The sequence below is a fragment of the Microcaecilia unicolor genome, chromosome 7 (assembly GCF_901765095.1).
Source record: "Microcaecilia unicolor chromosome 7, aMicUni1.1, whole genome shotgun sequence".
Lineage (NCBI taxonomy): Eukaryota > Metazoa > Chordata > Amphibia > Gymnophiona > Siphonopidae > Microcaecilia > Microcaecilia unicolor.
The window spans coordinates 132,862,251-132,876,189 of NC_044037.1; the positions used below are offsets into that span (position 1 = coordinate 132,862,251).

At 50.5% G+C, this 13,939-nt stretch overlaps 1 protein-coding gene across 1 annotated transcript in view; it reads right to left on the reverse strand.

Annotated features, from left to right (window-relative positions):
- LSS (lanosterol synthase) overlaps positions 1 to 13,655 on the reverse strand; it is a 968,970-nt gene extending 955,315 nt beyond the window's left edge. The window contains exon 1 of the mRNA XM_030210819.1: positions 13,439 to 13,655. Coding sequence (XP_030066679.1) covers positions 13,439 to 13,452 — 14 coding nt within the window. The 5' untranslated portion in view covers positions 13,453 to 13,655. The remainder of the gene's footprint in view (positions 1 to 13,438) is intronic.
- Between the last annotated feature and the right edge of the window lie 284 nt (positions 13,656 to 13,939).

The window sequence follows — 13,939 nt, forward strand, 5'->3', positions numbered from 1 at the left end:
GGGAGAAAGACCAACCCCGATGCCGTGTCAAACCGGACCCCTCAAATACTTGAGAGACTGAGAGGGGGGTCAGGTGACTTTTGGGTATACTAACCACCCAGCCTAGCGCCTGCAGGACTCTGGCTGTGGCAAGATGACTCTCAGTTGCCAAGTTCGCTCTGATGAGCCAGTCGTCGAGATAAGGGTGAACTCTGATACCCGCTCGCCTGAGACAGGCAGCTGTCCATTACCTTGGAAAAGGTACGGGGAAGCTGTGGCTAGGCCGAAAGGCAAGGCCTGAAACTGGAAATGCTTCCCCAACACTGCAAAGCGGAGGAACCGCTGGTGCGGAGGCCAGATAGGAATGTGCAAATAAGCTTCTTTTAGGTCCAACGTCTTCCTATTGCAGGCAAGGAGGAGTGGACTGGCATCCCATCATTGTGGAAGACGTCCCTGAACTCCTAGCCTTGAACCAGACCCTGCGGAACGTTTGTGCGAGCAAAGGGAGTTCCTCTGCTGAAAACGGGCCCGTTGAGAAAACCCAGCAGAGCGCCCCGGGCGATACCTTCGAGCGTCACTGAAGCGAGGTCTAGAAGAGGAGGGAAACACCGAATCCTTGGAAGAAGGCCTCAGCCTATCCTCAGGTATTTTTATTTTTATTACATTTGTACCCCGCGCTTTCCCACTCATGGCAGGCTCAATGCGGCTTACATGGGGCAATGGAGGGTTAAGTAACTTGCCCAGAGTCACAAGGAGCTGCCTGCCTGTGCCTGAAGTGGGAATCGAACTCAGTTCCTCAGGACCAGAGTCCACCACCCTAACCACTAGGCCACTCCTCTGGGGTTTATATTCCCCCAGGTCTTTCACAATCTTCTCCAATTCCTCTCCAAATAACAGGAGGCCCCAAAAGGGTAACCTCACCAGTCTTTGCTTAGAAGCCATGTCAGCCACCCAATGCCGCAGCCAAAGAAGGCGGCAGGCGGACACCGCCACAGACTTCTGTTTAGCCAAAGATCTGACCAGATCATACAAGGTGTCAGCCAAAATTGACAGGGCCGACTCCATCCGTGGGGCAACCTCAAAATGGGGGCCCCAACCATCGGTGGGCTGTTCTACCGCCTGCTGTAGCCAGGAAAGACATGCCCGGGCTGCATAGGAACTGCAAATAGACACCCTCAAGGCAAGGCCCACAATTTCAAAGGACTGCTTCAGCGCAGACCCAAGCCGCCGGTCCTGCATGTCTTTCAAAGCGACTCCTCCCTCTACTGAGAGAGTGGTCTTTTTTGTCACCGCTGTGACCAATGCATCCACTTTAGGCATCCCCAAAGGGGCCAAGTGCTCCTCACGCAAAGGGTAAAGCTGACCCATAGCCCTGGCCACTTTCAAAGGCCCATCGGGGTCAGATCATTGAGCTGAAACAAGCTCTTGGATGGAGTCATGCACAGGAAAGGCCCGAGTAGGCTTCTTAGTACTCGCCATCCTAAGATTAACAGAGGAGGCATCGCCTTCAGCAGGATCATCAATCGAGAGGACCTGCAAGGCGTCAGTAATGAGAGCTAGCAGCTCGTCGCAGTGGAAAATCTGGACCACATTGGGATCATCCAAATCCAGTGACAAACAGGCACCCTCCTCTGGATCATCCGTCCCTGAGGGTCTGCCAGATCCCTCAGACTCTCCACAGCCCAACCACGGGAGGGGGGGGGGGGGGGGGGGGAAGAAGATATGCGCCACTTTCAGGCAGGGAATTTACCCATCTATGTTTAGCGTGTTTCCAACGCTCGGGGGAGGAAATAACCTCTGAAGTAATCCCTGGGGCATCAACACCAGGAGCCAGGAGACAATGCAGTGTCAGACACCTTCAGCTGAGCTCTTTTCAGTATAAAAGCCTTATGCATTAAAAGCACAAACTCAGGGGAGAAAAACTCACCCTGACCCTCTGCCTCCGAATTAGGAGAAACGGATGTAGGAGCTCCTCTGGCAGCCTCTAAACGAGTCCCCCTGCACTCAGACTCCTCTGCAACCGCGAGGGTCGAGCCATGTGGCGCTTCCAAAATGGCGCCCGCTACCAGCTCCATCGAGCGGGAAGAAACATCGCTCGGCATGCTCAAACTATCGTGAGCGTCTAAGGAGCACGTTTTATACAGCCCCGCTGCTGACCTGCGTTTATCACAATGGGAGCAGCGCTTAACTCCTTCAGCAGCCATCGTCCGTTTTTTCACAGGACGGGAATATAGCAATAAAATGGCAGCTTCGCGCCAAAACTTACCCCGATCGGAACGGCGTCCACGGGACCTCCCCGGAGGAGCTGGGCACCACTCTCACCTCAGAAGACCGAGTCAACGAGCTCCGGTCAAGCTGCACAGAACCAGGATCACTGGAAAAAGCCTCAGAACAGCCACGCAGTAAAAGCTGCCCTCCCGCTCCCATTGTTGTTGTTTAGTGGCCACCCTCTTCTCTCCCCCCAACATGGTTGTTTTTTTTTTTTTTCTTGTTTTTAAATTTACCTCCGCGGCAGCGAAGCGTCAGGGAAGGAGGCGGCGCTCTCGACGTCTAGCCTTCCCTTCGCTGTGTTCCGCCTTCTTCTGACGTCAAGGATGACGTCAAAAGAAGGCGGAACACAGCGAAGGAAAACCTAGATGTCGGGAGCACCGCCTCCTTCCCTGACGCTTCGCTGCCACGGAGGTAAATTTAAAAACAAGAAAAAAAAAAAAAACAACCATGTTGGGGGGAGAGAAGAGGGTGGCCACTAAACAACAACAATTGGAGCGGGAGGGCAGGAGAGAAACGACAGCATGGATGCGAAGGGGGGAGGGGGGGGAGAAGAGGGCGGCCCAGGCTGGGACATGGGAGAGAGAGAAGCATGGATGCAAGGGGGGGTCATGAAAGGGAGACAGGGGACTTGCTGCAAAAGGATGAATGGAGGCAGCAGGGGACAGAGGGGCATGGATTGGGATGGCAGGGCTCAGGAAGAGAGGGCAATTGCTGGAAAGGGATGAATGGAGGGGGCAGGGGACAGAGGAGCATGGATGGGCATGGATTGGGAGGGCAGGACTCAGGGACAGAGGGAAATTGCTGGATAGGGATGAATACAGGGGACAGATGGGCATGGATGGAAATGGATTGCAGGGCAGGCCTCAGGGAGAGAGGGCAATTGCTGGATAGGGAAAAATGGAGGGGCCAGGTGACAGATGAGCATGGATGGGCATGGATTCGAAGGGCAAGACTCAGGGAGACAGGAATTGCTGGATAGGGATGAATGGAGGGGACAGATGGCCATGGATGGATATGGATTGCAGGGCAGGCCTCAGGCAGAGAGGGGAAATGCTGGATAGGGAGAAATGGAGGGGCCAGGTGACAGATGAGCATGGATGGGCATGGATTCGAAGGGCAAGACTCAGGGAGACGGGAATTGCTGGATAGGGATGAATGGAGGGGACAGATGGCCATGGATGGATATGGATTGCAGGGCAGGCCTCAGGCAGAGAGGGGAAATGCTGGATAGGGAGAAATGGAGGGGCCAGGTGACAGATGAGCATGGATGGGCATGGATTGGAAGGGCAGGACTCAGGGAGAGGGGAATTGCTGGATAGGGATGAATGGAGGGGCCAGGTGACAGAGGAGCATGGATTGGAAGGGCAGGACTCAGGGAGAGGGAATTGCTGAATAGGGATGAATGGAGGGGACAGATGGCCATGGATGGATATGGATTGCAGGACAGGCCTCAGGCAGAGAGGGGAAATGCTGGATACGGAAAAATGGAGGGGCCAGGTGACAGATGAGCATGGATGGGCATGTATTGGAAGGGCAGGACTCAGGGAGAGGGGAATTGCTGGATAGGGATGAATGGAGGGCACAGATGGCCATGGATGCATATGGATTGCAGGGCAGGCCTCAGGCAGAGAGGGGAATTGCTGGATAGGGATGAATGGAGGGGCCAGGTGACAGAGGAGCATGGATTGGAAGGGCAGGACTCAGGGAAAGGGAAATTGCTGGATAGGGATGAATGGAGGGGACAGATGGCCATGGATGGATATGGATTGCAGGACAGGCCTCAGGCAGAGAGGGGAAATGCTGGATACGGAAAAATGGAGGGGCCAGGTGACAGAGGAGCATGGATTGGAAGGGCAGGACTCAGGGAGAGGGGAATTGCTGAATAGGGATGAATGGAGGGGACAGATGGCCATGGATGGATATGGATTGCAGGACAGGCCTCAGGCAGAGAGGGGAAATGCTGGATACGGAAAAATGGAGGGGCCAGGTGACAGATGAGCATGGATGGGCATGTATTGGAAGGGCAGGACTCAGGGAGAGAGGAATTGCTGAATAGGGATGAATGGAGGGAACAGATGGCCATGGATGCATATGGATTGCAGGGCAGGCCTCAGGGAGACAGCGAAATTGCTGGATAGGGATGAATGGAGGGGCCAGGTGACAGAGGAGCATGGATTGGAATCACACTTTCACTCTGACTCTCAAACACTCACTCTCACATACACTCTCCCAAACATACACACTCCGAGGAAAACCTTGCTAGCGCCCGTTTCATTTGTGTCAGAAACGGGCCTTTTTTACTAGTCTACTATAATAAAACTCACCCTCAACATTCTGAAGACAACGTTCTGGAGTCACTCACTGAAGGGTTCATGGATTCATGGTGGTGAAGCCACAACAGTGACCATGTCTCTCTGCCCCGCCCTCGCATGACGGACCAATCAGAAAAAACACCCTCAACATTCTGAAACGCAAAGGACCATCACAACACCGTTCCCAGGCAACGTAAGACGGACCAATGAGAGGAAACTACTTGACAATAAGGGAGGAGCATTCCCCAGCAGAATGGCTCATTATCTGTGCAGCACGGAGAGCACAGAACCACCGCTGGAACGAGAACAGAATATTCCTGCTGTGGGTATGTGCAAAAATAGACCGGGGGAGGGGGGGGGAGAAATTTTTAAAATGCCTAATGCCAGTACTGAAGAGTGCCAGAGGGCCTATAGCACAGACTATATTTGGGATCGCTTGACATGGAGTCAGAGGAGCAGGAAAACAACGTGACCGTCACCATCTGGGACGTGGGCAAACAGGACAAGCTGCGGCCCAGCTGGAAGGATTACCCGCGACCCAGCCAGCAGCAAACAGCGACCAAGGAAGGGGGAGGAGTACTCCTTCCCTGCCTAGGAATCGCTGGAGACTGGCTGCCAAACTAACGAAACAACCGCACACCAACGCACCACCTCCATCATTCGAAAGGCATTCACTCTTTCTTCAACAGAAATGCAAACTAATAATACAAAACAAACAAAGAATACATGGTTTCTCAGGTGGCTGCAGGTAACTACTACTACTACTAAACATTTCTAGAGCACTACTAGGGTTACGCAGCGCTGTACAATTTAACAAAGAGAGAGAGTCCCTGCTCAAAGAGCTTACAATCTAATAGACAAGTGAACGGTCGGTCCGATAGGGGCAGTCAAATTGGGGCAGTCTGGATTCACTGAACGGTAAGGGTAACTCCCCACCCCCTTCCTCTTCCCCTTTTGCCGAAGCGGCCAAGGACGTGCCCAACCATCCCCAGCCTTAGGCAAGCTGTCTCCCACCTCGGGGATTCCCCGAGCACCCGGAAAAAGACGGCGCTGATTCCTGCAGCGCATAAATGTTCCAGCATTCCCCTGCAGCCGGCCTGAAATGGACCAAACATACCAGATCACCCCCTGACGGCCCGAGACCGTGCTCTTCTCCCTTCCGCCAACTTAAAACAACCATCCCCGTCCTCAGGCAAGCCGTCACCCACCTCCAAGATGCCCAGAACCCCAGCCCAATGGAAAAAGATGGCGCTGCTTCCAACAGCACATTTCTCTTCCAGCATTCCCCTACAGCAGCCCTGAAACGGCCAAAAAATACCGACAAAGAACGTGCTCCTCTACCTTCCGCCCATCTAAAACAACACTGCTGCCTCAGCACAACACAAAAACAACACTCAACAAAGGCTGACCCCCCTACAACCACATTTACATTTCACCAACAGAAAGACCCACCTCCACAAACCTCCTTGACAGACAAAACCACACACACACAATACAACAGAAACACACCCTCAAAGCCACACACCAATCCAACCCACTTTGCCAGCACAGCACATCCCCCAACCAAAAAACAAAACAAAAAAAGACACACATCAACAACCTGCACGCACACCGCACCCTCACACACTCAAACAAAATAACTTTGTGACACATACACACACAAAAAAACACATGCTAGCGCCCGTTTCATTGGTTTCGGAAACGGGCCTTTTTTACTAGTATAGGATAAGAGTAGCCATACTGGGTCAGACCAATGGTCCATCTAGCCCAGCAGCCAGGCCAGGTCACAAAAACCTGGCAGAAACCCAAATTGTGGCTTTTTCGGCCGCCATCACACAATGAACAAAAGATTTCAGCATATTATCTACGACACATAGATCTTTTTCTTGGTTGCTGACCACCAAGGTGGACCCTAGCATCAGGTAACTATGATTCGGTTTATTCTTTCCAACGTGCATCACCTTGCATTTGTCCACATTAAATTTCATCTGCCATTTGGATGCCCAGTCGTCCAATTTCCTAAGGTCTTCCTGCAATGTAACATAGTAACATAGATGACGGCAGAAAAAGACCTGCACGGTCCATGCAGTCTGCCCAACAAGATAAACTCATATGTGCTACTTTTTGTGTATACCTTACCTTGATTTGTATCTGTCATTTTCAGGGCACAGACCGTATAAGTCTGCCCAGTATTATTCCTGCCGCCCAACCACCAGCCCCGCCTCCCAGTCCGCACGTGTTTTAACAACCTTGAATAGGTTGTGTCATCTGCAAATTTAATCACCTCACTTGTCGTTCTGATTTCCATATCATTTATAAATAAGTTAAATAGCACCAGTCCCAGTACTGATCTCCCTGCGGCACTCTACTCCATTGAGAGAATTTACCATTCAACCCTACCCTCTGTTTTCTGTCCAAAAACCAATTCCTAATCCACACAAGAATATTGCCTCCCATTCCATAACTCTAATTTTCTCAGGAGTCTATCATGAGGAACTTTATCAAACGCTTTCTGAAAATCTAGACACACTACATCAACCGGCTCACCTTCATCCACATGTTTATTCACACCTTCAAAGAAACTAAGCAAATTGGTGAGGCAAAACTTCCCTTGGCTGAACCCATGCTGATTCTGTACCATTAAACCATGTTTGTCTATCCAGCTTATTTTCGAAAGAGAAAGATACCCATATTTCGACCCAAATCGGGAGATTGGTGCCTCTCTCTCATGGGCGCCCAAATCGGTATAATCAAAAGCCGATTTTGGGCACCTCCAACTGCGGTCTGTCGCGGGAACGAACAAAGTTGACGGGGCATGTCGGAGGCGTGGTGAAGGCGGGACTGGGGCATGTTTACCAGCCGAGGAGAGATGGGCAGCAGAAGCGAGAATTTGGGCCACTTTTTTTTTACCCTTTTTTTTCACGAACAAGTCCCCAAAAAGTGCCCCAACTGCCCAGATGACCACCGGAGGGAATCGGGGATGACCTCCCCTGACTCCTCCAGTGGTCACTAACACCCTCCCACCAAAAAAAATAACTTTAAAAACTTTTTTTTTCCAGCCTGTATGCCAGCCTCAAATGTCATACCCAGCTCCATCACAGCAGTATGCAGGTCCCTGGAGCAGTTGTTAGTGGGTGCAGTGGACTTCAGGCAGGTGGACCCAGGCCCACCCCCCCCCCCCCAACCTGTTACACTTGTGGTGGTAAATGGGAGCCCTCCAATCCGCCCCCAAAACCCACTGTACCCAAATCTAGGTGCCCCCCTTCACCCATAAGTGCTATGGTAATGGTGTAGAGTTGTGGGGAGTGGGTTTTGGAGGGGATTTGGGGGGCTCAGCACCCAAGGTAAGGGGGCTATGGACTTGGGAGGTATTTTAATTTTTTTTGTTACTTTTTACAAGTGCCCCCGCATGTGAGGGGGACCAGTGCATTACGAATCCTGCCCCCTCCCATGACCAAATGCCTTGGAGTTGTTCGTTTTTGAGCTGGGTGCCTTCAGTTTCCATTATCGCTGAAAACCGATACCACCCAGCTCAAATCTGCACAAATCCGATGCATTTGCCCAGCACCAACCGTATTATCGAAACAAAAAATGGACGCCCATCTTTTTCAAAAATATAGTCTGTCACACCCCTTCGCAGACCCGCCCATGGAGATGGGCGTTCGCGTTCAATGATGCCCCTCTATGTGTTCTCTAATTTTATTCTTTATAATAGTTTCCACTATTTTGCCTGGCACGGACGTCAGGCTTACCAGTCTATAATTTCCCGGATCACCCCTAGAACCCTTTTAAAAATCGGCGTCACATTGTCCACCCTACAATCTTCAGGTCCTACCCACAATTTTAACGACAGGTTACATATTACTAACAGATCAGCAATTTCATGCTTGACTTCTTAGAGTACCCTTGGATGTATGCCATGCAGTCCAGGTGATTTACTACTCTTTAATTTGTCAATTTGGCTAAGTACATCTTTCAGGTTCACCGAGATTTCTTTCAGTTCCTCTGCATCATCACCCTTGAAAACCATTTCCGGTACAGGCAGATCTCTTACATCTTTCGTAAAGAACAAAGCAAAGAATTAATTCAGTTTATCTGCTATGGCCTTGTCCTCCCTGAGTGCCCCTTTTGCTCCTTTGTAATTTAACAGTCCCGCAGATTCCCTCACAGGCTTTCTGCTTCTGATGTACCTGAAAATGTTGTTACTGTGAGTTTATGCCCTTTTCATGTTCTCTTTTAGCCTTCTTTATTAATACTTTGTATCTGACTTGCCAGTGCTTATGTTGCTTCATATTTTCTTCATTTGGGTCCTTTTTCCATTTTTTAAAGGACATTCTTTTGGCTGTAATAGCCTTTTACTTCTTCTGTTAACAATGCTGGCTGTTTCTCTTCTTTCTATGTTTGCAAGGCTTCCAAGATGGTATTTTTGAATAACATCCACGCCTCATTTAGTGTCTTAACCTTTGAAGCAGATCCTTTTAGCTTCTTTTTAACCATTTTCTTCATTTTATTATAGTCACCCTTTCAAAAATTAAATGCAGCTAGAGTCATTTCCTTTGTGGGTTCATCCCAGATAGTAGCTATAACTTGATCATGTTATGACCACTGTTTCCCAGGGGAACCAACACCGACACCTCTCACACTATGCCCTGCACGCCACCAAGGACCAGATTCAAAATGGCTCCCCCTCTTGTCATTTCCTGGAGCAGTTGCTCCAAGAAGCAATTGTTTATTACATCTAGAAATTTTATCTCCCTAGCACTCCCTGATGTAACATTTATCCAGTCAATATTGGGTAACTGACATCACCCATTGTTATAGTGTTGTCCAATTTGCCAGCTTTTCTAATTTCTGTAAACATTTCTTTATCTGTCTGTCTGTTTGTTCTGTCCTGGCGGACAGTAATACAGCACTACATGAATACTCCTTTTCTTAGCACATGGAATTTCTATCCATAACGATTCTATTCTGCTGTTTCATGTGGAATGTTTATTTTATATTTATTTAGATTTTGTTCACACCTTTTTCAGTAGTAGCTCAAGGTGAGTTACATTCAGGTTCACTGGATATTTCTCTGTCCCAGGAGAACTCACAATCTAAGTTTGTACCTGAGGCAATGGAGGGTTAAGTGACTTGCCCAAGATCACAAAGAGCAGCAGCGGGATTTGAACTGGCCACCTCTGGATTTCAAGACTGGTGCTCTAACCACTAGGCCACTCCTCCACTCCCTATTTAACTCAATTGCCTATTTAACTCGCCAAAAGTGATCTAAAATTCCAAAAAAGTGAATACAGAGTGATATCTCTACTCTATGAAACCTTTCAGGATAGTCCAAGGTGCAAGTCATAGATCACAGGGGATTGGAAACTGATAAGAGAGTTAAACAGACATGTTTTATTGAAATTTTCCTGGGGACAAAGGAGAAACATCTTACCTGCCAATCCCCATCTACCTCAGGCGGAGGTACCAGACATCACTCAGACATACATACAGGGGACCAACAGAGCTAGACCAAGGGGTTTCTACCAGGTCAGGCCCCAACCCCAGGCAACACTCCTGAGGGAAGGCAACAGGGCCGGTCTTAGGGCGAGGCGACCAAGGCGGCCGCATAGGGCCCCGCGCTCAAGGGGGCCCCGCGCGGTGCGCCTGGGGTCGCCCCGCGCCCGCCGCTCCCCCCTCCCCCCGATTGATCGCTGTCCTGTAAAAAAATTGAGAAGCGGCCGAGTAGCAGGCAGCGCCTCGCGTCTGCCCTGCTAGTAAAAATCTCCTGCACGTCGTCGAGCCGGCCTTCCCGCATTAAGTCCCGCCCTCCTCTGAGGTAATAGCCAATTACCTCAGAGGAGGGCGGGACTTAATGCGGGAAGAGCCTATTACCTCAGAGGAGGGCGGGACTTAATGCGGGAAGGCCGGCCCGACGACGTGCAGGAGATTTTTACTAGCAGGGCAGATGCGAGGCGCTGCCTACTACTCAGCGCTTCTCAATTTTTTTTTTAAGTTAGTGGGTGCAGCAGGAGGAGAACAGAGTTGGTTGGTAGGTGGGTCGGGTTGGGGGGGACTCAGATGGGAGAAGGGTGTGGGATGGGGGTTCTCAGTTGGGGGAGGGGGTAAGGGGGACTCAGATGGGAGAAGGGTGTGGGATGGGGGTTCTCAGTTGGGGGAGGGGGTAAGGGGGACTCAGATAGAAGGGTGTGGGATGGGGGTTCTCAGTTGGGGGGAGGGGGTAAGGGGGACTCAGATGGGAGAAGGGTGTGGGATGGGGGTTCTCAGTTGGGGGAAGGGGGTAAGGGGGACTCAGATAGGAGAAGGGTGTGGGATGGGGTTCTCAGTTGAGGGAAGGGGGTAAGGGGGACTCAGATGGGAGAAGGGTGTGGGATGGGGGCTCTCAGTTGGGGGAAGGGGGTAAGGGGGACTCAGATAGGAGACGGGGTGGGATGGGGGTTCTCAGTTGGGGGGAGGGGGTAAGGGGGACTCAGATGGGAGAAGGGTGTGGGATGGGGGTTCTCAGATGGGAGAAGGGGGCTGGAACTGGGGTTTGAGAAGGGGCCATATGGAAAATGGGGGCCATGCATGGGGCTGGTGGGAAAATGGGGCATGCGTGGATCAGGTGGGAGAATGGTTCTGAGGCTGAAAAGCGGGGCTCTAATACAAGGCATGTGGATGAAGGGGGCTGAAAAAGAGGGTAGGTGGGATAAGGGGGCTAGTGCTGGGACTGGAGGCTGAAAAGGGACAGGGGCTGAAACTGTGGGTACTGGGGGCTGAAAAGGAGATAGGGAGAAGTGGCTGGGGCTGAAGCTTGGGACTGGTGGGAGAAAAGGGCTGGGGCTGAATCGGGGGACTGGTGGGATAGTGGGGCTGAAAAAAAGGGGCAGAGAGAGGGGCAGATCCTGGATGGAAGGGGGAGCGAGAGGGAGGGCAGACCCGGATGGATAGGAGAGGGAGGGCAAATGGTGGATTGAAGGGGCAGAGAGAAAGGGCAGACAGTGGATGGAAGGGGCAGAGATAGAGGGCAGATGTGCACGGAAACGGCAGGGAGAGAGGGCAGACATTGGATGGAGGGGACAGCAGAGAGAGCAGACACTGGATGGCAGAGAGAGCCCGAAGACAGATGCTGGATGGAAGGAAGACAGTGAAAAGAAGATGAGGAAAGCAGAAACCAGAGACGACAAACTGTAAATGAAATATATATTTTTATTTTTTTGCTTTAGGATATGGTATTGTAGCTGTGTTAATAAATGTTTATAATAGAACATGTAAATAAGGTAATCTTTTTATTGGACTAATTTTAATACATTTTGACAAACTTTCGGAGAACAAAGCCCCCTTCCTCAGGTCAGGATAGGATACTGTAACAGCTCTATACTGTATTGACCTGAGGACGGAGGTTTTGGCCTCTGAAAGCTAAATGTATTAGTCCAATAAAATGGTATTATTTTATTTTCTATATTTGTTTTGTTTCTATTTGTTAATTTGTAAAGTGGTGATTGGTTATTTGTTAGTTTTTTTTTCAAATTTACATCTGTTGTCTTTATATTTTGCACAGTACTAGGGGACATTTTTTGTTTCTGTGGTGTTGTATTGTATGCAGAGTCTGGCATCTTGGGGGTTCAGTTTAATTTTTGTCTAAATAGAAAGTTTAAATATTACTACTTATTCTATAGTGGATTAGGGTGTATCTGTGTTTGTGAAAAAGACATGGTTTTCAGTTGGCATTGACTGTGCAGGATCGACAAGCCCTGGAGCTGGGGGCCTTGGAGCTCGGAGGGAGGGGTGGCCGGCTCTGGAGCTAGGGTGGGGGCGGGGCTAGGGTGGGGCCCCGTCAAATTGGTCTGCATAGGGCCCCGCACTTGCTAAGACCGGCCCTGGAAGGCAATACAGTAAATCAATTTTTAGTTTCACATTATATGAGGGAGTCCCTGTAAGATACGTTTGGGAATGCCTGTGTTACGAGGTACAGTGCATCAGGTTTGAATAGATGCCAAAAAGCGGTAAAATGAAATAGGTAGACAAGACCCAAGATATTTCAATAATAAAGAAGAACTACTACAGGTTTTAGGTTTCAGTGGGACGTCAATTCATGCACAGCAGTTCCAAAGTAAAACAAAGCAGAGAACAAACAGCACAGGGCTGCATAACATCACACTTCAAATCAAACATATAAATGACAAGTGACCGACTCACCCGCAAATGCGCAGTAGAGACTTCCCTCTCTGTCCCGCCCTCGCGTCGACGTGATGACGTCAAAGGGCGGAACAGAGAGGGAAACGGACGCTGCCACTGGAGCCGACGCAACATCACCGGCGCACCAACCTCCACCCCCCCCCCATCCCCGATGTCGCTGCCGCTCCCGCCCCCCTCCATATCGGGCCCCATGCACTGACATGACAGCGGTGAGAGGCGCTCTCAAGTCAGTGCAGGGGGCCTGGCATGGAGGGGGGGAGGGAGCGGCGGCGAGGAGGGTAGCTGGACATGAGGGGAGGGCAGGGGGGAGAGAGGAGGGTTGCTGGCCATGGGGACAGGGGAGAGAGGAGGGTCGATGGACAGGGTGAGGCCGCAGGACATGGATCGATGGAGGGGAGAGAGGAGGGTTGCTGGACATGAGGGGAGGGCAGGGGAGAGAGGAGAGTTGCTGGACACGGGGTGGGGGGGGAGAACTAGGAAAAGAGGAGGCTTACTGGATATGGGGGGGGGGGGCAGAGGATACAGGAGAGCTGCTGGATATGGGGGGGGGGGAGGGCAGGGGAGAGAAGAGGTTTACTGGACATGGATGGATGGAGGTGAGAATTATTACATTTTGCAAAACACAAATCTCGCCCGTTTTAACGGGCTTAATGGCTAGTGTATAAGTATACATGAGATTGGTGCACAGCAGTACTCACGTCCCATCCGCCATCTCCTAGATGCAGATATTGTCAGGCAATTACGGACAAACCCTACAAGCACACAGTAACGTGATGTGATCCTCTAGTTGTCTTGAAATCTTTCCTTCCAGAAGAAAATCTTCCACGGCGTGGGACTCTGGAACTGGTGGTTTTTCTTTAGGTCCACTTTTGTATATCAAGAACTAGATCGCCCATCCATCACAAATCCCGAAACGTGGCGTGGCGCGCAATCATACCACCGAACATCACATGGCCTGACCTGAGTAGGGAGCGTATTATCCAATCAGTAGGCAGAGAGGCGGAGTTATCGTCCTTATTAGGTTCCTAAAGGATGGGCGTGGCTTCATCAACATTTATATTTTGTCCAGACTCGAGTCGTGACACTCGTCTAATCTAGCCCGTTCTGTCTCATTTTAAAACAAACGGAAAAAAAACCCCGCTTTAACTAAAAAGTTCACCCGCGCTGGTCTTCTGTTTAACGGAGACTATTGTGAGACT